General features: G+C 42.7%; 1 protein-coding gene across 1 annotated transcript; it reads right to left on the reverse strand.

The window, feature by feature from the left end:
• Positions 1 to 543: 543 nt before the first annotated feature.
• gpx7 (glutathione peroxidase 7) lies at positions 544 to 23,634 on the reverse strand. The gene is made up of 3 exons (XM_055641740.1): positions 23,374 to 23,634; positions 2,425 to 2,686; positions 544 to 1,168 (listed from the first exon to the last, which is right to left on the reverse strand). Exons 1-3 carry the CDS (start codon positions 23,581 to 23,583, stop codon positions 999 to 1,001), a joined length of 642 nt encoding a protein of 213 aa, XP_055497715.1. The 5' UTR covers positions 23,584 to 23,634; the 3' UTR covers positions 544 to 998.
• Between the last annotated feature and the right edge of the window lie 876 nt (positions 23,635 to 24,510).

The following is a 24,510-nucleotide window of genomic DNA, read 5'->3' on the forward strand; positions in this document are numbered from 1 at the left end:
TATTAGGGATAGGGTAAGCATTTTTTTTATCCCTGCACCCCTAGCATTCACAGACAGTTAAAATACTTACAATTGGGTGACTTAATAAGTTCGTGCTTGTTTTTACCTCTGCCCAACACAGACTTTAACTTGCTCTTCTGAGCAAACAGTAAAAAATCCACCTGGAAATGCAGACGCTCTTTTTCAAAATGGAAATCAGTTTCAATAACATCATTAGGCCTCAACTGCAATTTTAACTATGGCCCTTGGACAATGGGTAGGACTTGTAACTGACTCCCAAATGGAAACAGTGAGAACAGAGTATGTATGGCAGGTGAGATGCCCCCTCCCCCCCACCCCCCCCCCCCCCCCCCCCCCCCCCCCCCCCCCCCCCCCCCCCCCCCCCCAAGGTGAGATGCCCCCCCCCCCCCCCCCCCCCCCCCCCCCCCCCCCCCCCAACCATAGACTATCTCTCTCTCTGCTGACGAGGCCAAATTCTAGCCCACTTTAAAAGCAGCAAGATTTCCACTGATTTCCCCTGCCACCCACTACCCCTTTCCACACGATTCAGACGGTCAGTTGAAAAGGCTTGTTAAAATGTGGGGCTCACCCCATCCCTTCTTGAATTTAACACCTGGTTAAAATTACCCCTTCAGAATCAAAAAAAGAAACTGTTTTCTGTAATATTTATACTGCAATCTAAATTTACGTTTAATGAATTTTAACCTGAAATAATTCACGAATTCATCTTTTGATCAACATGAGTAACAAACAAGCTTGTGTAAATTTCACATGGAATTATTGACATTAAATGTATGCTCTTTCTCCCCCCCCACAAATTGTAACACTATAAATAGTGGTTGAATTACCTTTTGTTGCATGTGAAAAACAATTTACTTTCAAGTTTATGCCACATAATTCGAATTAGTGGGCTTCATAAAACTAAATTGAAACAGAAATGATTGACCAATACTAATGTGCAATTGAATAACATGACAATAATTGTTAATAAATCAGGTTTACATTACAATTTCTTCTTTCCGTTTCACAATGAGCTGTCTCACTAGCGATACAATTTTTGGCTTTATTTCTGCAACTGAAACAGAAGGTGGCCAGACATCAACCACCTGACCCTTTGGATCCACAAGATACTTCCAGAAATTCCAATCTGGTTCCTTACCAGTGGAGTCTATAACAAATGGAGAAAAACAAAAAATGTTTTCAGTGTTAATATAGGCTACACAGATTTTTCAGATTTTCTCTACCTTGGGTTGTTATGCCATGCCTAACATAATAATATAACATTTAAGAATGGCCATCAAAATATATTTAAGAGTGTTTTCTGCTGCAAAAAGTGGTTGACGAGAACAAGGGAATGGAATGTGAATTAATTGGGTTTCAGCAACAAGAATGGAAATGGGTGAATCTGTGGAATGGAAGTAGTAGTCTTGGTGAATGAGAAGACATATGGTCAGTAGAAGGCCAAATGTGGCAGATGTCAGAATCTCTGTGGTGCAGCAAAGTTATTTTATAATTTAATTATGTGTCAAACAAATTTACACCAAATTTCAGACAAGGAAAAATCAACTCTCTTTCATGCTGAATAACTTTTTGTGTCAGGTTGTATTGAATACTGAATTTATAAAACAAAGTAAAAATACTGGAGATGCTAATAGTCTGAAATAAAAATAAAATACAGGAAATAGCAGAATAGATAACATGGGGAAAGAAGCTGAATTGACATTTATGTGCTGTATAATCCTCAGAATATCTCGAGCATTCTTTTCTTTGCATTTTTTTAATTTATAGGGCCTAAATTTTCCAGGAAATGCCAGAGGTTCTGTGTAGATCTATCAGCAACAACCCATATGGGTCCTGCTAAGCTCAGAACCCCCCACTGATTTCAATGGAGGTGAAATTCAAAACACCATTGCAGCAAACAAAGAATGTATTTTCAAACTTGCCCGTAACAGAAGACGAACAGAAAACACTGGAAACATTGCTATTTCCACAGATACGGGTAACAGAATCAACATTTCAGCTTGAATATCCTTCATTAGCATTAAGAAAGTGAGAAAACAAGTCAGTTTCACTGCAATAAGGACAGATTATTAACAGGCAAAGATTTACACAAATCCCAAAAAGACATCCAGGTCAACAAATATTAGGAGACTAACTGATTATTAGAAATTCACAATGACAATTCTAATAACTTTCTTCTCACATGGAAAGATCAGAAAGGTATATAGATAGGCAGAAAAGATTTGGAAGCATATGGGTCAGGCACAGGCAAGTAGGATAGTCTGGTCAGACAATTTAGTCGGCATGAATGAGTTGGGTTGCCGGGTCTGTTTCCATACTTTGTATTTTATTAAATATTAGAAATAGATTTAATTCCTAATTTGTGTCAAGTTTCAAAATAATTTTAATGCATCCCATTCTTACCTATCAAATATTTGAATGCTGCATTCGCACCAGTGCCTTTGACAATGATCTTACTGAACATTGGGAAGGAAACTGAAAACGTCTTTCGAACAAACATCTCAACCTCTTGATCAGTTCCTGGTTCTTGATTTCCAAACTGATTACAGGGAAATCCTAGGACATTGAAATGCATTGGCCCCAGTTCCCGCTGCAACTGCTGTAGGTCTTTATAATTATTCGCCGTGAAGCCACATTCACTGGCAACATTAACAACTAAAGAAACCTGTGAAAGAATAACAGTGAGATAGACAAGGAGTGCAGTTTAAAATTTAAAAGCAAAAATAACAAGAGCATTTTGACATATATAAATACATTTCCTAGCTGGAAAACTAAATTTCACACAATTAACAATCTACAACAGTTTTCAAATTTAAGGTTAATTCCCAGGATGGCAGGACTGTCATAGGCTGAGAGAATGAAGTGGCTGGGCTTGTATACATCCTTGTTTAGAAGGATGAGAGGATATCTTATTAAAACATATAAGATTATTAAGGGTTTGGACACACTAGAGGCAGGAAACGTTCCCGATGTTGGGGGAGACAAGAACCAGGGGCCACAGTTTAAGAATAAGGGGTAAGCCATTTAGAACGGAGACGAGGAAACACTTTTTCTCACAGAGAGTTGTGAGTCTATGGAATTCTCTGCCTCGGGTGGAGGCCGGTTCTCTGCATACTTTCAAGAGAGAGCTAGATAGGGCTCTTAAAGATAGCGCAGTCAGGGGATATGGGGAGAAGGCAGGAATGGGGTACTGATTGGGGATGATCAGCCATAATCCCATTGAATGGCGGAGCTGGCTCGAAGGGCAGGATGGCCTACTCCTGCACCTATTGTCTATAATATGGCCAATTTATGTTCCACTGTACCTCACAGATCATAAACTAACTTTGGGAACATTCTGCAATAATGTTGAAATAATAATGTTAAGAAGATTGAAAAGAACTTGTGTGTTAAATCGTTTCCAGGTCTCTCGGTCTGAAGAATGTATGGATGGATTACCATAAGATAATAAAGACATGGCAGAGGAGTTGAATATCTTTTCAGCATTAGTCTTCACAGAGGAAGACACCGGCAATGTGCTTGAAATTCAAGAGAGTCCGGGGGTGGAAGTTAGTGGAGTGGCTATAACTCGGCAGTGGGTGCTTGGGAAGCTCAAAGGGCTGAAGGTGAACAAGTCACCAAGATTATATGAAGGTGAATAAGTCATGAACTGCACCCAAGGATTCTGAAAGAGACAAGTGTGGTCCCAGATGATTGGAAAATTGACAATATTACCCCGCTGCACAAGGGAGCAAAGCAGAATAGTGGGAACCATAGTGTGCAGGAAAGAAGTGCAGATGCTGGTTTAAATCGAAAGTTTAAATCCGAAGGTTATATCAAAGGTAGACACAAATCTGAAGGTTAAATTGAAGGTACACACAAAATGCTGGAGTAAGTCAGCGGGATAGGCAGCATCTCTGGAGAGAAGGAATGGTGGACGTTTCGGGTCGAGACCCTTCTTCAGGCTGATGTCAGGGGAGTGGGTGGGACAGAGATAGAATGCAGTCGGAAAGAGTAAGACTGGTGGGAGAACTGGGATGGGGAGGGGATGGAGAGAGGGAAAGCAAGGGCTATTTGAAGTTAGAGAAGTCAATGTTCATACTGCTGGGGTATAAGCTATCCAAGCGAAATATGAGGTGATGTTCCTCCAATTGGCGCTGGGCCTCACTTTGACAATGGAGGTGGCCCAGGCCAGAATGGGAATGGGAGTCGAGTTAAAGTGCTGAGCAACCGGGAGATCAGGTAGGTTAAGGCGGACTGCGCGGAGGTGTCAGCAAAACGATCGCTGAGCCTGCGCTTGGTTTCGCCGACATACAGAAGTTGACACCTGGAACAGCGGATACGGTAGATGAGGTTGGAGGAGGAGCAACTGAACCTCTGCCTCACCTGGAAAGACTGTCGGGTGTCCTTGGATGGAGTTGAGGGGGGAGGTAAAGGGACAGGTGTTGCATTTCTTGCGGTTACAGGGGAAAGTACCTGGGGAGGGGGTGGTTTGAGTGGGAAGCGACGAGTTGACCAGGGAGTTGTGGAGGGAACGATCTCTGCGGAAAGCAGAAAGGTGTGGAGATGGGAAGATGTGGTCAGTAGTGGGATCCCGTTGTAGGTGGCGAAAGTGTTGGAGGATCATATGCTGATTATATGATTATACTAGACCAAGTGGGACCTGTTGGACAGTCAAAAGCAGCATAGGGCCGGTCGATTGTGGCTTCCGTGTGACAGACGATCGGGCAGAGGAGACGGAGAGGAGGTCGTCCCCCGTGACGGCCAGAGATCGCCAGGTGGGATCGGGATCACCAGCGAGGAAAAGGCGTCACGATTCCCCGAGTCCCTGCGATCGACGGAGGAATCGCAGGTCTCCATACACAGCCTCCCCCAGAGGAAGTAATGGCCGCCACGGCCACATTCCCATCGCGCTGCCCCGCATCCTCACCCACGCGGTGATAACGACCGCCGCCGCCATGTTCTAGAACTTCATGAAGCCCAGCACGACCTGAGAAGCAGTTTAAAAATGCTAAGTGATGAATTTAAAGAAGTGAAAGTTAAGAAGCCAAGAAGTACAGAAGACAGAACAGGGGTGATGTCACTCGCAGCGCGAGCAGAGGCAGGCAGTCAGATCCATTGTGATGTCATCAGCGAGACCATCTCGTTTATTTTCTAATTTATTTAAGATTTGTGAAAATTTCCATAAATAACACGAGAAATAATGCATGACATTTTCTGACAAGTGATTTTGACATCATGGCGTAAATGTCTATCGGAATATGTAAAAATTTCACCGTTAGCACATCATGTTTTCGAGATGTGAAAGCACAAACAAATACACACACATCCAAGATCAGAGTTTTATAAGTATAGGGATGAATGGGAACCATAGGCCAGTTAGTCTAACCGGTGGTTGGTAAGATTTTAGGCCTGTTAGTCTAACGTAAAGGATGAGGTTATGGAGTACTTAAAAGTTCATGATAAAATAGACCAAAGTCAGCATGGCTTTGTGAAGGGGAGGGATGTCTTGCTTGACAAATATGCTGGAATTCTTTGAAGAAGTAAATAGCAGAACAGACAAAGGAGAGTCAGTAGATGTTGTTTACTTTGATTTTCAGAAAGTCTTTGATAAGGTGCCACACGTGAGGCCGCTACGGAAGGTGAGAGCCCACGGTATCAAATGGTAGATTCTCGAATGGATAGCAGATTGGCTGGATAGCGGAAGACAAAGAGTGGCAATAAAGTGTTTTTTTTTCTGGTTGCCTGCCAGTGAGTAGCCGAGTCCCGCAGAGGTCGGTGCTGGGGCCGCTACTCATCACTTTGTATAGTAATGATTTGGACACGGGGATTGAAGGCATTGTGGCCAAAATTTGCAGAATGTTATGAAAATAAGTGGAAGAGCAGGTAGAGTCTATAAAGCAGGGACTCTGTAGAAGAACTTGGACAAATTGGGAGAGTGGGCAGAGAAGTGGCAGATGGAATATAGTGTAGCAAAGTGTGGAGACATCCATTTTGGTAGTAGGAATAAAGACTATTTTCTAAATGGGGAGAGAATCCAGAAATCAGAGATGCAAAGGGACTTGGGAGTTCATCTGCAAGTTGAATTTTTAAGTAAAGAAAGCAAACTCAATGCGAGCATTTATTTCAAGAGGGCTTGTTTACAAATACAGGGAAGTAATGCTGAGGCTCTATAACGGGTCGGCAACCTTGTTCTGCTTAGGGGTCAGGACGCATGTCTGTGAGTGGATAGCGGGCCACATCTATCACGTGTACACATGGATCCCGCCCCCATCCCGCCCCGGATGGTAGGCAACAAATCACGTGTTCACATAGACCCCGCCCCTTCGAGGACGCCACCCGGAGCACTGGCCCCTAGTTACGACGCTCACAAACATGGCTGACCTACGAATCATTGTCTTGGTTCTGTCCTGAAGGCGATGGCGCAAATACTCACACTCACTCATCCCCAGCCTATTGACAATCCCGATCCCAACAGTGAAGCGCAGTGATACCGACACAGAAGGTGCTCGTCCATGCTGGCGGCTTTGCACAGGATGCTGTACAGCCAGAGCTCGGCGCTTGGCCGTGCTCGGCGCTGCTCAGTGGCTCCGCCATTGTGGCCGCCAGCACAGGCCTCCTTGCGTCCTTGCGTCACCGCACCTGGGCACCGCGGCCTCGGGAGGTACCGGAGATGATGGAAGTCTGCGGGCCGGATGATTACAGGGAAAATAAATACACTTGCGGGCCGGAGAGATTTCAGGTTACTGGTCGCATCCGGCCCGAGGGCCGTAGGTTGCCGACCCCTGCACAATAAGGTACTGGTAAGGCCACATTTGTAATATTGTGAGCAATTTTGGGCCCCATATCTGAGGGAGGATGTGCTCGCTCTGGTGAGGGTCCAAAGGAGGTTTACAAGAATGATCCCAGGAATGAGTAAGTTAACCTATGATGAGCATTTGTCGGCACTGACCGTGTACTCGATGGAGTTTAGAAGTATGAGGGGGGACATCATTGAAACATACAGAATAGTGAAAGGCTTGGATCGAGTGGATTGGGAGTGGATGTTTCTACTAGTGGGAGTGTCTAGGATAGAGGTCTTGGCCTCAGAATTAAAGGACGTTATTTTAGGTAGGAGGTCAGAAATTTCTCTAGTCAGAGGATGGTGAATCTGTGGAATTCATTGCCACAGAAGGCAATGGATATTTTTAAGGTAGAGATGGACAGATTCTTGATTAGTACAGGTGTCAAAGGTTATAGGGAGAAGGTAGGAGAATGGGGTTAGGAGAGAGAGAGAGATCATCTGTGATTGAATGGTGGAGTGGATTTGATGGGCCGAATGGCCTAATTCTACTATCATTTATGACCTTATGACCTAAGAACTGATGTAAATGAATAAATTTACCTAACAGCAAGAATTTATCATAATGAAGTGATTTGAAAGATTGGTAATAGTTCACATCTGCACTGGTCTTCTGGATAATCTAGACTCCTTGCAATTTGTGTAGAGGAAAAATAGATCGACAGAGGATGCCATCTTTCTTGTAGTATATTCAGCTCTGGATTACCTTGGCAATAAGAAAACCTATGCCAGGATTTTCTTCATTGACTGCTGCCTTCAACACCACACTATTGAATAAACTAATCCCTAAACATCAGTACCCTTGGCCTTGCGGCCTAAATTTGCAACTGTTTTTTGGCCTTCCTGACCAGCAGAGTTCTGAGATTTACAATTAATCATAACATTTCTTCCACCTGACCCTTAACACTGTTGCCCATCATAGATGTGTGCTCAGTCCTTTGCTCTACTCCCTGTACACCCAAGACTGTGTGGCCAAGTACAGCGACAATTTGATCTTCAAGTTTGCCGATGATACATTATTGTAAGTCAGATGAGACGAATTACAGAAAAGGGACCAAAAACATTGTCTCATGGTGTCAAGATAATAACCTAACCCTTAATGTTAGCAAGATGAAAGATTTGGTTGTTGACCTAAGGAAGCAACCCTGTCCTCATTAACAGAGCCGCTGTGGAGATGTTCGACGGCTTCAAACTCCAAGGCATTCATATTGCCAGCAACCTATCCTGATGCCTTCATACTAATGCGGTGATTAAGAAATCGCAGCAGTGTATTTACTTTCTAAGATGTCTGAGAAGATTCTGCATGTCCATGAGGGTGCTCACCAACTTATACAGATTCACTATAGAAAATATTCTTATGGGATACATCTCAGCCTGGTATGCACTTGACCACCTGAATCTATAGAGTGAGGACATCCCATTCCATCACAGGCTTATCATTTCCTTCCATCCAATCCGTCTTCTTAGTCAGTTTAATTGGAAAGGCTGGCAGTATCCTCAATAATGCCTGCCACCCTGGCATTTCCCTTTTCTCTCTTCTACTTTCCAGGTGAAGATACAGGAACTTGAAAGGCCATTCAACCAAACTTAAGAGCAGCTTATTTCCCATTGTTATCAGACTCCTGAACCAATCACCTCTTTTACACCCCGTTTCCAGAGGTGCTGCCACGTATTCGTAAGGGCCTGTCCCACCAGCATGCGACTGCATGCGGCGCGCACGACCTAACGTGGTCGCTTGAGCCGAAAGGTCTCGCGGGGCCGGTCCCACTTCGATCGCCGGAGCCGTATGGAGTTGTGCGGTGCTGGTCCCGACATCGCGCAGGGCTCCAAAAAACTGACTGTCCAAAAATTTTGTGCGGCAACGGCCTGACGGCCCGCAGCCGCATTGAGGCCGTATGCAGCGCCTCGATGGGTGTACGCAGCGTCTTGACGCCGTACACAGCGTCTTGACGGCGTACGCCTAGCTCGTGGCATTGCGCGATGACGTCACCGCCCTTCGTGCCGTTGCGTGATGACGTAACCGCCCAACGCCATGCGACGTCCAAATTCAGACCGCCCGCCTCCTACCCAGCTGATTGGTGAGTATGATGTCGTGTCCAGCCCCGCACAGCTCCAGACGGCTCAGCGGTTGGAAGTGGGACCGGCCCCACGAGGCCGTACGCCTCAAGCCACCACGTTTGGTCATGCTAGACGCATGCAATCGCATGCTGGTGGGACAGGCCCTTTACTCTTAACTCGGCTGCATTTATGACCTTATGACCTAAGAACTGATGTAAATGAATAAATTTACCTAACAGCAAGAATTTATCATAATGAAGTGCTTTGAAAGATTGGTAATAGTTCACATCTGCACTGGTCTTCTGGATAATCTAGACTACTTGCAATTTGTGTAGAGGAAAAATAGATCGACAGAGGATGCCATCTTTCTTGTAGTATATTCAGCTCTGGATTACCTTGGCAATAAGAAAACCTATGCCAGGATTTTCTTCATTGACTGCTGCCTTCAACACCATACTATTGAATAAACTAATCCCTAAACATCAGTACCCTTGGCCTTGCGGCCTAAATTTGCAACTGTTTTTTGGCCTTCCTGACCAGCAGAGTTCAGAGGTTTACAATTAATCATAACATTTCTTCCACCTGACCCTTAACACTGTTGCCCATCAGAGATGTGTGCTCAGTCCTTTGCTCTACTCCCTGTACACCCAAGACTGTGTGGCCAAGTACAGCGACAATTTGATCTTCAAGTTTGCCGATGATACATTATTGTAAGTCAGATGAGACGGAATACAGAAAAGGGACCAAAAACCTTGTCTCATGATGTCAAGATAATAACCTAACCCTTAATGTTAGCAAGATGAAAGAATTGGTTGTTGACCTAAGGAAGCAACCCTGTCCTCATTAACAGAGCCGCTGTGGAGATGTTCGACGGCTTCAAACTCCAAGGCATTCATATTGAAATGAAATGAAAAATGAAATGAAATGAAATATTGCCAGCAACCTTCCATTATTGTACTTAAATAAAAGAAATTTGCACAACAATCTTGCACCATACTGTTGCAATCATTGTTATAGTTATTGTTATATTAATCATTATTATATGATTATTATATGAAAACTGTTAACTCTTGAGCTTCATGTGAACAAGGAATTTAATTGCACCCAGTTGCATATGATGTTTTAAATAATCCGAGTCTGAAAGATTTTATAATGGTACATTTCATTAGCTGATCAACTGGAGAACAAATGATAAAGTGAATTACGACCCTCGGATAAACATTCACCTCATCTATGTTTTAAATGGACGGCCATTTTTTCAAAAGCTGAAGCATCTGGTTCCAGATTCACACTCACATCAACATCCACCCTGGCAAGATTTCACAGAATCTGAGATATTTCAATCAAGTCCCTGCTCACTCTTCAAAATTCCAGCAGATACTGGCCTTGGCTGTCCAATCTTTTCTCATAAGACAACCCACTATCAGTCTGGTAAATCTCAGAACAGCTTTTAACATATTTACATGCTCGCTTAAATAAGGAGTCAGATATTGTATATAGTACAATATAGTATAGAATATGATCTCCCTACTTTGGTATTCAGTTCCCATAGAAATAAATGATAATATTAACATTCCCAATATATATTTGATACGGCTGACAATAAATGATAATAACACTCCTGATATATATTTGCTTTTGCAAATCATGCTATAAGGCGCACAGACACGTTGCACACAAAATGTCTGCGACCTTTCACCTTTAAGAAAAGATGGGATTGGAGTGCTTCTAGGCAAACAATGGTTTCATTTTAACATTCTCATTTTGTATTAATTTTAATTTACAAGCTAACAAAAGAGCATTGTACCAAGCCATCACATTGGTCTGCTGCCAGGGCGTGTTGCCAACCTAGTTTGAGCATTGCTGTATGGTGGCACTGACTATAACAAGGTTTTTATTGTTACTAACAGGCAGCAGCTTATGGTTTCTTGTGAAAAAGGGCGTAATCATGCCAATTGCCATATTTAAAATAATGTGACCAGATCTGTGTAAGGAACAGCAGATAGACACAAAATGCTGGAGTAATTCAGCGGGACAGGCAGCATCGCTGGAGAGAAGGAATGGGGTGACCAGATCATCTGTAGCTCCTGCTATCAATATAATTGCATGATTTGTCACATTGGTAGTAGTTAGTCATGTGAATTCTCAGTGCTGAGAAGTGACATGAGACTTTATAAGTTATACTGCATACAACATGTCATGCAGTGCCATTAAATGGAAGTTTGATTACAAAGCCAAGCCTTCATGAAAGCAACTGTTTGAAAATGGTAACAGATTTAAAAGAGTTGCATTATCACTTTGTGTTTACTGTTGAGTCATTGTGATATATACATGGACCAATTCAGAAATAGAATAAAATGGTTACATATGCAGAAATTTAGCAAATACCCACAAGATATAGCATTACAAATTTAACCTTAAACATTCATATGTTTGATATAAAAGCTTTCCTGCTTTTAGCTACATCTGTTGTTCTGCTTGAGCTTTAAATAAGGAAATGCAAGACTACATTTGAAATTCCCACACCCTTTTCCAACTGTTTCTAAGGCAACATTTCATAAAGGAAATTTTGCAACAGGCTTCTCATCATGTTTTCTATTGATCTGACTCTGGAAGAGTACAGATTCAGATTCAATTTTAATTGTCATTGTCAGTGTACAGTACAGAGACAACGAAATGCATTTAGCATCTCCCTGGAAGAGCGACATAGCAAATGATTTGAATAAATAATAACAAGTGATTGGCAGTCACCGAGGTACGTTGTTGAGTAGAGTGACAGCCGCCGGAAAGAAGCTGTCCCTTGACCTGCTGGTTCGGCAACGGAGAGACCTGTAGCGCCTCCCGGATGGTAGGAGGGTAAACAGTCCATGGTTGGGGTGAGAGCAGTCCTTGGCGATGCTGAGCGCCCTCCGCATATAATGGCATCACTGCATTTCCAGTTCTAAATATGATTGAATATTGAGAATATGTAGCTGCCAATTTATTTACAATCATTAATGACAAATGGACGAAATTTGCCAAAGTGGCAGTATGTTATCAGTCACTGATGGCACTAATTTCCAATGTTCGGTTCTATTGCAGTCAAACATTAGTAAGACGGCACAAAAAAATGACCTGTACCATAATAGTGCTAGTTGCCAAATAAATGTTTCTATAATAAAGTCACAAGGATTCGCAATTGGAAGAAAACCTCTTTGTAATAAAAAGCAATTACGAAGGACAAAATTAAACATGCAAATAAAGTTGATCAAGCGCAAAAGATTCTTCACACTGAAATTTTGTGCATTTTTGTATGATTGTTTCTTTTATATTGACCCCAAAATATTCGAATACGTTCACGCAAACCTACAACCAACTGTGCCTATTCATCTTCTCCTAACGCACACCCCAACAGCCGGTGCAAATTAAAAAACGGCGAGGTAGTGATCTACAGACTTTCACTCATGGAGTATATAATGTGCCAGAAAAAGCCTTGCCTATCGGACTACTTTGACAACCAGTTAAACCAAACCCTCAGACTTACCCAGGCATCAGTTTGAATTATTGATGGAAAAAAAGCAAACTGGGGAGGCAGAGGCTGGAAGTTGTTTAGTGAAACCAGATAAGGGAAGTAAGATGGGAAGGTACACAAAGATGGGCCTAGATGGAGATAGGAAAGGGAGGCCATGTGAGAAGAAAACCAGGTGGATAGGTGTGTGGGTGATCGACACACGAAATGATGTGGTAGAGGCTAACACATCTAGGTAACAGCAGAGGCAGGGGGAGAAGGCACCATTCCCAATGATGAACTAATGAATAAAGAACCCCATTGGACTGGTAATAGCAGGAAAGGAACATAGTGAGTAAGAACCATCCAATTTCCCACCACTAACACTTTACTCCGCCTAGCAGAGCTGGTCCTCACCCTCAACAACTTCTCCTTTGACTCCTCCCACTTCCTCCAAGGTAGCTATAGGCACCAGCATGGGCCCCAGCTATGGCTGCCTCTTTGAAGGGTACATTGAACAAATCCTGTTCCAGGTGTACACTGGCCCTATCCCCGAACTCTATCCCTGTTACATTGATGACTGCATCGGTGCTACCTCCTGCACCCACACAGAATTCACGGACTTCATCAACTTCACCACCAATTTTCATCCTGCACTCAAAATTACTTGGACCATCCCCGACACCTCCCTCCCCTTTCTTGATCTCACAGTCTCCATCACAGGAAATAGACTATTGACTGATGTCTGTTACAAACCCACTGACTCCCACAACTCTCTCGACTACACTTTTTCCCACCCTGCTTCCTAGAAAGACTCTCTCCCCCTACTCTCAATTCCTCCGTCAAAACACATTTGCGCCTAAGATGAGGTGTTCCATACTAGAACATCCGAGATGTCCTCACTCTTTAGGGAACAGGGTTTCCCTCTCCCATCATAGATGAGGCCCTCACACGTGTCTCCTTGGTACCCCACAGCTCCGCCCTTGCTCCCCCTCCCCCTCCACCTCCACCAGGATCCCACCACTAGTCACATTTTCCCATCTCCACCCCTTTCCGCCTTCCGCAGAGACCACCCCTTTCCCTCCACAACTCCCTGATTAACTCATCCCTTCCCACCCAAAACATTCCCTCCCCAGGTATCCACCCCTGCAACCGCAGAAGATGCAACACCAGTCGCTATACCTCCTCCCTCGACTCTTTCCAGGGACCCCGACAATCCTTTCAGGTTAGGCAGAGGTTCACTTGCACCTCATCTAACTGCATCTACTATATCTGTTGTTCAAGATGTGGACATTTATACATCGCGCAGACCAAACGCAGATTGGGCGATCGGTTTGCAGAACACTATCGCTCAGCCCGCGTGAATCAACCAGATCTCCTGATTGTTAGGCACTTTAATTCTCCTTCCCATGCCTACACAGATCTTTCTATCCTCGGTCTCCTCCATTGTCAGAGTGAGGCTAAATGCAAATTGGAGGAACAGCATCTCATATTTCCCTTGGGCAGCTTACAGCCCAGTGGTATATTAATTTTTTTTCACTTCAGATAGCCCCTGCATTCCCTCTCTCTATCCCTCCCCACCCAAATCACACTAGCTTCTCAATTTCACCCTACAAACAGCTTACAATGGCCTGTTTCCTTCATTGTTCTTTATCTCTCCACATCACCGTCTATATCTCTTGTTCCCCTTATCCCTAACCAGACTGAAGAAGTGTCTCGACCCGAAATGTCACCCAATCCTTCTCTCCAGAGATGCTGCCTGTCCAGCTGAGTTTTCCAGCTTTGTGTTTATCAAGGAACATAGTGACATGCCTTTATGTACAAACATAAATAATGTCAGATCCATTGGCATCAGACCACTAGATTATCTCCGATTTCCACACCATAGTCGGCAGATTCAGAAATAAAAAACGTGCTAAATATCGTAGAGTGAACAAAACATCACTTCACTAGATTCACTGTCGACAGAGATCAATACTTCAACTGTGGAAAATCATTCTCTTCAAATGTCTATTGAGCGACTGTGTAATTGATCAATAGTGCCCTCTTGTGAAAAGTATATGCAAGATAACCTGAACAAATATTCAACACACAAACTTATATTTTTATAGCATTTTCAACATATCAAAATGTCCAAAAGGTGCATTGTAAAATCAATAATAATTAAAATGTCAGAGAGCCACACATTTAAAGACGTGATGTTAAAGGGAGGAATAAAGGGGAAGCTTTAAGAAGGAATACCAGACTAGGTCCAAGGCCTTCGAAGACATGGCTGCCATAGGAGTGGGAAATCCTTCGATGAACAAAGAACCCAGACTGGTAGTATGTTTCAGGGTTGAAGAAATGCACAAAGTTTGCATTGCTCAAGATGATTGTTGGTGGGGTTGGGGGGGGGGGGGGGGGGGGGGGAGAGATTTGAAAGCAAGGAGAATTTTAAAATCAACACATTGTTTAACCAGGAATTTATGAGGGACTGAGCTAAACAGCACAGATCAGACTCTTTGGCTCAACTCGTTCATGCCAACCAAACTGCCGAACCGAGCTAGCCTCGCCTGCCTGCATCTGACCCACATCCATCCAAACTGTGCGTAGAACACAAAGTGCTGGAATAACTCAGTGGGTCAGGTAGCATCTCTGGAGGATATTGACAGGGAACATTTCGGGTAGGGCTGAATGGAGTGGGGAAGTTAAAACTGGAAAAGAGATGGGGGGGGGGGGGAAGGACTCTGTTTCTCTCCCTTTGCACTATATATTATACTTGATTTTGACAATTGTATTTATGTATAGTATTATCTGATCTGTTTGGAAAGTGTACAAAACAAAGCTTTTCACTGTAACTCGATACACGTGACAATAATAAACCCAAACAAAATCTGGCAAGTGATAGTTGGGTACAGGTGAAGGAGGATTTTGATTGGCAGATGGGTGGATATTATAGGCTGTAGATGAAAAGGCTTAAATTATAGGCACATTAGCCATGATCCAGTCTTCTAGCACCTTCCAACTAGCTTTTGATAAAATTAAATGTCTTTGCCAACGGTCCTGTAATTTCTTCCCCAACTTCTCACAATATCCTTGGGTACATTTAACCTTTATACATTATCAAACCTCCAGCACCTCTTCCCTGTAATGTGGGCTCCTCAATACACCACTATTTACTTCCCCATGTTCCCTAGCATCTATGTCTGTTTCCACAGTAAATACAGACAATAAATATTTGTTTAAGATTTCTCCCACCTCATATGGCTCCAGACAAAGAAGGCAACCGCATTGATCTTCAAGGGGCCCTTCTCTCACTGGTTATCATTTAGAATCTTTTTTGATGCTCCTTAATCTTATCTGCAAGAGCCATCTCATCTCCCCACATTGCACTCTTGATTTCTCTCTTAAATGTATACCTGAAACTCCCCTATACTCCTCACTGGATTCACTTTATCCCAACTGCCTGTACCTGACATATTTATCTTGACCACAGCATCAACATCTAGTGACCCAAGGTTCCTATTTATTGCCCTTCACGTTAACAGGAAGTTGCTGGTCACGAACTATTGCAATCTCATTTTTATAAACCTCACACTTGCCAGTCATCTAATTATCTGTAAACAGTCCCTCCTCCCCTCACCTCCAATCAACTTTTGAAAGTTTCTGGCTAATACTATCAAAATTGGCCTTACCAATTACGTGGACGAGTCGTATCTTTTTAATCACTATTTAAAAATGAATATAATTATTGTTACTGATCCCAAAGTGTTCCTCTATTGACTCTTCAGTCACTTGGCATCCTCCGAGAAGAGGTGCAGTTTTGCCTCTTCATCCAGTAGATCCAGCAACGTAAACAAGAGCAGCAGATGTTTCAGTTGATTGAAAGTGGACAAGGGAAGCCAGCTTGGAGTTAATGGCAGGACTGTAGGTAACATTTAAACAGTTCTCTGCAGAAGAACCTTGCATTGAAAGAATTTGCATTTATTGATCTTCATGACCTCATAATATTCTGTTCCCACCAAAGCAAACAAGTTCCTTTTGTTAAATGATCACAGCTGCCTGTTCGGAATAGTAACAACAGAAAGTGAAGGTTCTTTGCATTTAAAGCTGTGAGAATAATTGATGTAGTTAAAGATTTCCATCCTCGTCTCATTTCTAAATGATAGAAATGAGACAAGAACCCCTCATTCAAACCACCTTCACATTTCCCAATTGAGCAGGACAATTTTTTTAGGATCTCTCCTGCGGAGATGGTAACCAACACATTTTTTTTTCTTCTAGATTCTGGCCACTGTGGATCATTTCAATGAGAAAAGAGGGATTTCTCATTGACTCAGGAGGTAATAAAATGGTGTAGTCTTAGACCTGTCATTGCAATGGGGAAATCTTTAATACAGTATATTGTTAAGGATAGTGTGGAAAAGTGGTACTCATTTCAAGAACTAGTATTAGTACTAGAAGCGGTAGGTGCTGGACTGATGGTGCAGACTCTTCCCAAACTATAGTGGTACTAGTGCTCTTTCAGAATGGATAAACAGGGAGGTGAATAAAAGCTTTAAACTGGGAATGTGGGAGTAGAAATCTTCATGAAACAAGCCTAAATATCAACTGTATAAATATAATATATAATATAAGCAGTGTATACTAAACTTAATAAAGGAACAAAATAGATTGGAATTGTCCCAGCATATTGGTAGCAGTATCACTGAATATCAAAGGTCGGTAGTTAGTCATTCTTGCTGACAGCTATTGCCTAGCATATTTTCATGGCACAAAGAACATTTGACACTTATTATCCACTAGACTAAGTGGGACCCGTTGGGTCCCTGTCATTTGGGACGCCTGGTCCCCAATGCAACCCGCCCCCCCAAATGCAATATTCCACCACTCACCAGTTCCCCCAATGCAACCCGTCCCCCAACGCAATATTGCACCACTCATGCATAGCCCCCAACTGTGCTGGTACGGCTCATTTCCCCTCATCCCCCAGCACTCCCTCCCCTTCTCTTCACCCTCCCTCTTTTTCCCCTCTCTTCCTCCCCTCCCCAATCCCTCCTTCATCTCTCCCTCCCTCATTTCCGCTACCCTGTCACTCCCTCCATAATTCCCATCCCCCTCCTATCCTCCACTCCTCCACTCACCTCCCCTATCCACCCCACTATCCCTCCAGACCTCCCCCACTGCCCTCCTCTACCTCTATTCCCCACTCCCTACATCCCCCCTCCTCCCCTAATCTCCTCACCTCCCCCACTTTCCCCTTTCCCTCTCTATATCTTCCTCTCCCTCAATCCCCCCATGCTCCCTACTAACCTCCCCAGGACCTTTCCCATCTCCTCTTACCCTCCCCAATCCCTCCCTCACATGTCCCTCTCCTTTCCCCTACCCTCAGTCAATCCCTCGCTCCATAAAAAGCAGCATCTGCAGTTCCTTCCTCCACAGGTCATTCATTGTTAGCTGTGGTTTCGATCCCTTTGACTTGATGATTGGGCCAGTTTGCATCGTGTGTGTGTGTGTGTGTGGCGAGTGTGTGTGTTACTCAAACTCCGTGTAAACTGCTCAGCCACCCTGCAACCTGACTTTCCCTCCCTCTTCCCACTCCGGCTCAGCCGCTGCTCGGCTCGTCTCCGTCGTGTCCGACCGCCCGCTGCTTGGTTCTTGGTCCTCCAAAATATTCCAAATGGAATTTAAACTGGAGGTGGTGAAGGGAGGACTTAAGCCAGAAAGGGTTATTGGGAAGAAAGAGCTACTTTAAGTTTAGTTGCATCTGGTTGGGTAACTATAGTTGGGTGGAGATTATTCCATGCTTTAATTGTGCGGGGGAAGAACGAATTGCTGTATACATCTGTCTTTGTAGCTGGGATCACAAATTGGATCGAATGCCCTTGTCTGCTCCTAATTGGTTTGGGTTTGGTGTAGATCTTGTAGTCTATGTCGAGCTGATCATTTAACATTTTGTAAAAACAGGTCAAACGGTGAGCTTCACGTCTGTCTTGGAGAGGGTTCCACCCCAGAGAATTCAGAAGTTTGGTGACACTCGCTTCTCTCTCTCATAGGTGTTAGTAACAAAGCAAGCTGCCTGTCTTTGGACTCGTTCGATGGAAGAAATGTTTTTATTTGTGTATGGGTCCCATGCTGCAACTGCGTAGTCCAAATGAGGTCTAACGAGGGTGAAGTATAGCTTCTCCTTGACAGAAGTTGAACAATGATGAAAGTTGCGCCTCAGAAAGTTTAGGACACCTGTTGCTTTCACCATTGCATGATGATTCTGACCATTCCAACGCAGATCATTCTGCAATTTTATGCCAAGATACTTGGTTTGTTTGGATTCTTCAAGGGTGGCTCCAAGTATATTGTAAGATGTTTCGCCTGGATTCCTTTCTGGTGACACGCAGAGTTTCACATTTGGAAGGGTTGAACTGCATGCCCCATTGTTGTGACCACTCAACCATAGTATTGAGATCCTTTTGGAGAGCATCTTCATCATCAGCTGACTTAATTGGACGGTACAGCAAACAATCATCAGCGAAAAGTCTGGTCGTACTTGTGACTTTTTCATGGATGTCATTTATGTAAAGTAAAAATAGGTGTGGGCCAAGTACTGTGCCCTGAGGTATACCACTCAACACTGAATGCCAATTGGAGCTCTTTCCATTCACACACACATGCTGAAGACGTTTTGTCAGGAAACTGCAAATCCATCGTTTCGTGTTGGAACGAATACCATAGAAGTCAAACTTCTGAAGCAGTCTTTGGTGTGGGATGACATCAAATGCTTTAGAAAAGTCCAGCACAACTAAATCCGTGATGACGTTACTATCAACATGCTTGGCCAGGTCATATGTCATCAGGATAAGCTGAGACTCGCATGATCTATGCCTCCTAAATGCATGTTGGTTGTCAGCAATAATGTTATGTTTGCTCACGTGTCCCTGCCCGTCCCTGCCATACCTGCTCGCTGCTGCCGCAATGGGGCCACGGGTGTGGAGGGGGGGTGGAGTCGGTGTTCGTTACGGTGGGCATCACGTGTTTCACGTGTTTCGATGAGCTGGTGGAATAGAGCCAGGATTTTTCCATAAATGCCGTGCCCTTTCATGCCTTTTTGATGATTTCACCTTTTTGATGATTTCACCAGGATAATGCCCTTTTCATGATCGAGTGCCTAAATCAGTCTTTTTTTTACCATTCTGCTAAAAGGTCGTGCTATTTTCTCTAGTAGTACCGTGATTACAATGATGTTTTCTATGTTAACACGTTAATATTAATGTCATTATTAACATGTTAACATAGTATAACTTACAAGAAATTTTCCACCACCGGGGCAAAACCGGATCGCCCCTGTCGGTCGTTCATTCATTCATGCCGCTGCCCGCTGGTTCAACCTTCTCCAAGACCTATTTAAGAATGAACTGCAAATGCTGGAAAAATCGAAGGTAGACAAAATATGCTGGAGAAACTCAGCATGTGAGGCAGTATCTATGGATAGAAGGCAACGTTTCAGGTCGAGACCCTTCTTCAGACTGATGGGGGGGGGGGGGGAGGGAAGAACGGAAGAAACAGAGTCAGTAGGACTAGAAGGAGAGCTGGGAAGGGGGGGAGGGAGAAGACAAGGGCTAACTAAAATTAGAGAAGTCAATGTTAATACTGCTGGGGTGTAGACAACCCAAGCGAAATACCCAAGCTTGTCTCCTCACTACATTCACTGCTGGCTCCAGTTGCAAATCTGAGTTTGAGTGATCTGTGCAAGGCATTCATTGATGCTGGAATTCCACTGTGGAAATTGGAAAACAAATCTCTCAGAGGGTTTTTAGAGAAATACACAGAGGAACATATACCAAGCTAGTCATCATTATGGAAAAATGATGTTGACAGCAACTTCAACACTGTTGTGCAGAAAATTAGAGATGAATGGTGCCTGGGTTTCAGCAACTAAGTTACAGAGAAAGGTTGAACAAGTTAGGGCTTTATTCTTTGGAGCGCAGAAGGTTAAGGGGGGACTTGATAGAGGTTTTTAAAATGATGAGAGGGATAGACAGAGTTGACGTGGAAAAGCTTTTCCCACTGAGAGTAGGGAAGATTCAAACAGGGGGACATGACATGAGAATTAAGGGACTGAAGTTTAGGGGTAACATGAGGGGGAACCTCTTTACTCAGAGAGTGGTAGCTGTGTGGAATGAGCTTCCAGTGAAGGTGGTGGAGGCAGGCTCGTTTTTATCATTTAAAAATAAATTGGATAGTTATATGGATGGGAAGGGAATGGAGGGTTATGGTCTGAGCGCAGGTATATGGGACTAGGGGAGATTATGTGTTCGGCACGGACTAGAAGGGTCGAGATGGCCTGTTTCCGTGCTGTAATTGTTATATGGTTATATGAAGTTGCATGCAACAAAATATGGATCTCAATAGACGAGACAACTGATGCTGTGGGGAGATATGTTGCCAATGTGGTCATTGGTACACTGGAAGCAGGTCAACCATCAAAGGAGTATTTGTTGACATCGGAAGTATTGAAGAAGTCAAGCCAATATGGCTTATTGGTACACTGGAAGCAGGTCAACCATCAAAGGAGTATTTGTTGACATCGGAAGTATTGAAGAAGTCAAGCAGCTCAACTATTGCTTAGTTTACATCTTCACTTGCTGTACTTTGGTCAGAAGGTATAAAACACGAGAATGTTCTTCTGTTTGTGAATGATGCAGCTACGTACATGAAAAAAGCTGCTCGTGCTCTTAAAGTTTTATTCCCCAAAAAGTTGCATTTGACATGCTTAGCTCAATGACTTCATAGAAATGTCAAGCACATACGCAGCTTGTTTCCAAATGTCAATCGCCTAGTTTCCAATGTCAAGAAAATCTTCCTCAAAGCACCGTTACGTGTGCAGTTGTTCAAGGAAATGGCACCTGAGGATCCGCTACCTCCACAGCCCATTTTGACTGGGTGGGGTACATGGTTCTCTGCTGCTCTCTACTATGCTGCAAATTTTGAAAAGGTAAAATAAATTGTCAACTGTTTTGAAGAAGAAGAATCTGCTGCAGTCAGGATCGTCAGTGAAATCATGCAGAAAAGGTCTCTCCACCGCGATCTTTTGTTTATTGCTTCCAGTTTTGCAAACTTCCCACAAGCTATAATTCCCTTGAGAAATGTGGTGAAACATTAGTGAATAACTTGCAGGTTTTCAAAAAAGTAACTGCGATATCCATAAAACTTCTGGCGATTAAGGTAAAGATATACAAGGAAAGATCTTGAAGAAATACAAAACATAGTTTAGCTAGTTCTCAAAGGTGGTTGTAATGCCTAAGATATCGACATGAAGGGAGGGAGGGTGAGACACAGGTTGATCATACGCTGAATAATCCAACCACATTTTTGTTTGGAAGTGGAAAGAAATAATAGAAATTGCATTCATTGCAACGTGTAAAAAGAGTTGAGATACTGTATTATAATTTTGCTGCATGTCATTGTGGTATATATCATGTCTTGATTGGTGAATATGTTTAGTTTGTGACTTTATTTGAACCAGAAATAATATGTGAATGCTTCATTAAGCATAATTCCGACTGGTAACTACGCAATTCGTCCGAACGCATTATCACACTCGTCATGCAAGCCGTTTTAAATGACCACCTAAACTGTCATTTGGCAACCTAAAATGCTTCCAAGGTTGCACGGCTGGCAACAGGGAAAAAAAGTTAAGTGAGAGCCCTGATTACTATACATTAGTATATCTTCGGTTCAGTACAAGTGTATAGGAATATTACACTGAGATAGTACATACGAGTTGCCAGGTTTTGTAGGTTTTGTAGGAATACATACCATGTATTATGCCAATGGCTCTTCCTGGACTTGGACATACAACATATAATTTCAAAGTATGCAGAGAACAATTAGATTAGAAAAATATTAATTGAATTGATAGTAATAGATTTCAGGAACACATAACCAGATTCATGATTTGGGCAGATTTATGCTGTTTGAAATTTAGCATAAAGAAATATGAAATAATTAGATATTCGTGGAAAGAAGCATCATTAACTAATTGATATGAATTTAAAGACGGTGCATGAATAGAGAAAACAGTGGGCCATATCATAAAGTATAAGGGTTTCTTGGCATTATTAGCACAGTGCAAAAATGAAAAATAATATAATAAGTATGTTAAAATCATTGGTAACAATGTAGCTGGACGATTTCATTTGGTTCAAGATATCGTGCTTTTGGAAAGTTGATAATCTATGAGAATGTATAGAAAATAAAGATAATTGTACCAGGATTAACGATATCAATAATGTGGAGAATCTGGAAAAATCAGAATCAATCCCTCTAAAGCAGAATAGATTATAATAAAATCTTGATGGAGGAAGCAAGCAGAAATTGCTTCTAGCACCAGAAAGTTATTTAAAAAAATTAATTTAAGGTCATCAGCAAAATAACCGGATGAATTTTGCGATATTTGATGAAATTCCTGGAATACATGGCCTGACAATAGAAATATCAGTTATAAACTTCAAAGGGTAAAATGTGATCCATAGGGGTGTTTATTCTGGAGCAGAATGGGACTAATTGATCAATCCTTTTATTGAATTAGTTACCGGCTGAATGACCCCAAATGTCTTCGCTAAACTGTTACTTTGTGATTGAATGTTGATGGCCGATCAGTATTAAACGCACCGATTGCCTGGATATATTAGTTAACTTAAATAAGAAATTGTAAAATGCTAAAGCAGGTTGCTTTTCGGAACGTTATAACAGTCCTGGTAGTAAGTACATGTACTCAGGAAGATTTTTTTTTAATTGACGATGCCACGTATACAATTGGAGTCCTCGAAGGGGCCCCTCAGGATTACGATATAAATATGCGACAAGCAACTGATTTTTTTTTTAAAGGTGCGGCATCTATTTTCGAAGTTCACATTTGTTGGTAGTGTACAACCTTCGTAATCTGGTAATGATGCACACACAAGCACGTTACAGTGCCAAGTTAACTGCAGCGTGATGTTGCCGTACTTACCGACCCTCTGTACTTCTCCAGTGAAATTAACTTGCCTCTGATGTTTACTCCTTGAAATGTGTAAAAATCTTTGTTCTTTTGTTCGGAAGGGAGAATGAAAAGGAAAATCACCATAGCTGACGCGAGAAACATTGTTGCGACCAATAAAAGGAAACTTAATTTGGGCAAGACAGGAGCAATATTTGGTTGTTTCGGTGCAGGTTCCTGCATCACTGTTAATGGGCCGAGATAGATCGCTTTCAGAGCCGTAACACAGCCGCAACTGCCCCCAATCAACGTAGAAAATGCTGCAAAACCGTCGCAAGAAGCACAGAATGTAGCACAGATGTAATTGATACGTATTGTTCCCCAATTATTCAAAATAATTGTTTTATTTCTCTCTTTCCCATTTTCTGAAAACACAATCAAGGACAGGAAAACAGTCTTTTCTCGGATCGAAACAAATGTATTTTGCCAGTCTTAAAGCCCGAGTACCGTAGAATTGTGGACATAAAGAATTATAAAAAGATAAGTGCACTGACTGTGCGAAAGAAAATTCCAGAATGGAAGTAGAAGACAAGCTTGTAGTGTTTGTTTCCAATAGCTCAACACAAATTATGAGAGAAAAGACACATTCCTCACTTTAAAACTAAAGACTTTATCATGTGTATTTGAAACTCGTAGGTTCAAGAAGTTTAAAAGTGGGTACAAACAAGGTCCAGAAGGTAGAAACAAGGAACTGCAGATATAGGTTTACAAAACCAACTATGGTCTGTTAGGAACAAACGTAGGCAATCAGGCATTCTCTTGGCAAGGTGGTGTAATTAAAAGGACTCTGTTAAAAAAAAAGTGAGAAAACATGGCCACCAATATATGATGATCATCAATATATATGTTGGGAAATTCATTAAAAAAGTCTTCACTCAGAAGACGTGAAACTTACTGCAACTGAATCGTTGAGGTGAAAAGTAGAGATTCAGGCAAGGGGAAGCTGGGTTTTCTTATGTATACTTTGGAGAAAAAGTGGGTTGGTGTCAACGAGCTGTAGAACATACAGCATGGAAACAGGCAGTCCTCGGTCTGAAGAAGGTTCTCGACCCGAAACGTCACCCATTCCTTCTCTCCAGAGATGCTGCCTGCCCCGCTGAGGCAGATGCT

Source organism: Leucoraja erinacea, chromosome 10 (genome assembly GCF_028641065.1).
Source record: "Leucoraja erinacea ecotype New England chromosome 10, Leri_hhj_1, whole genome shotgun sequence".
NCBI classification, from domain to species: Eukaryota; Metazoa; Chordata; class Chondrichthyes; order Rajiformes; family Rajidae; genus Leucoraja; species Leucoraja erinaceus.

Coding starts and splice junctions, on each gene's coding strand:
- gpx7 (XM_055641740.1), bottom strand. CDS start 23,583: ATGCAGGAACCTGCACCGAAACAACCAAATATTGCTCCTGTCTTGCCC. Junction 2,687..23,373: donor TGGAGAAGTACAGAGGGTCG/GTAAGTACGGCA, acceptor ATTCTTTCACAG/GTTTCTTTAGTTGTTAATGT. Junction 1,169..2,424: donor AGCATTCAAATATTTGATAG/GTAAGAATGGGA, acceptor CATTTGTTATAG/ACTCCACTGGTAAGGAACCA.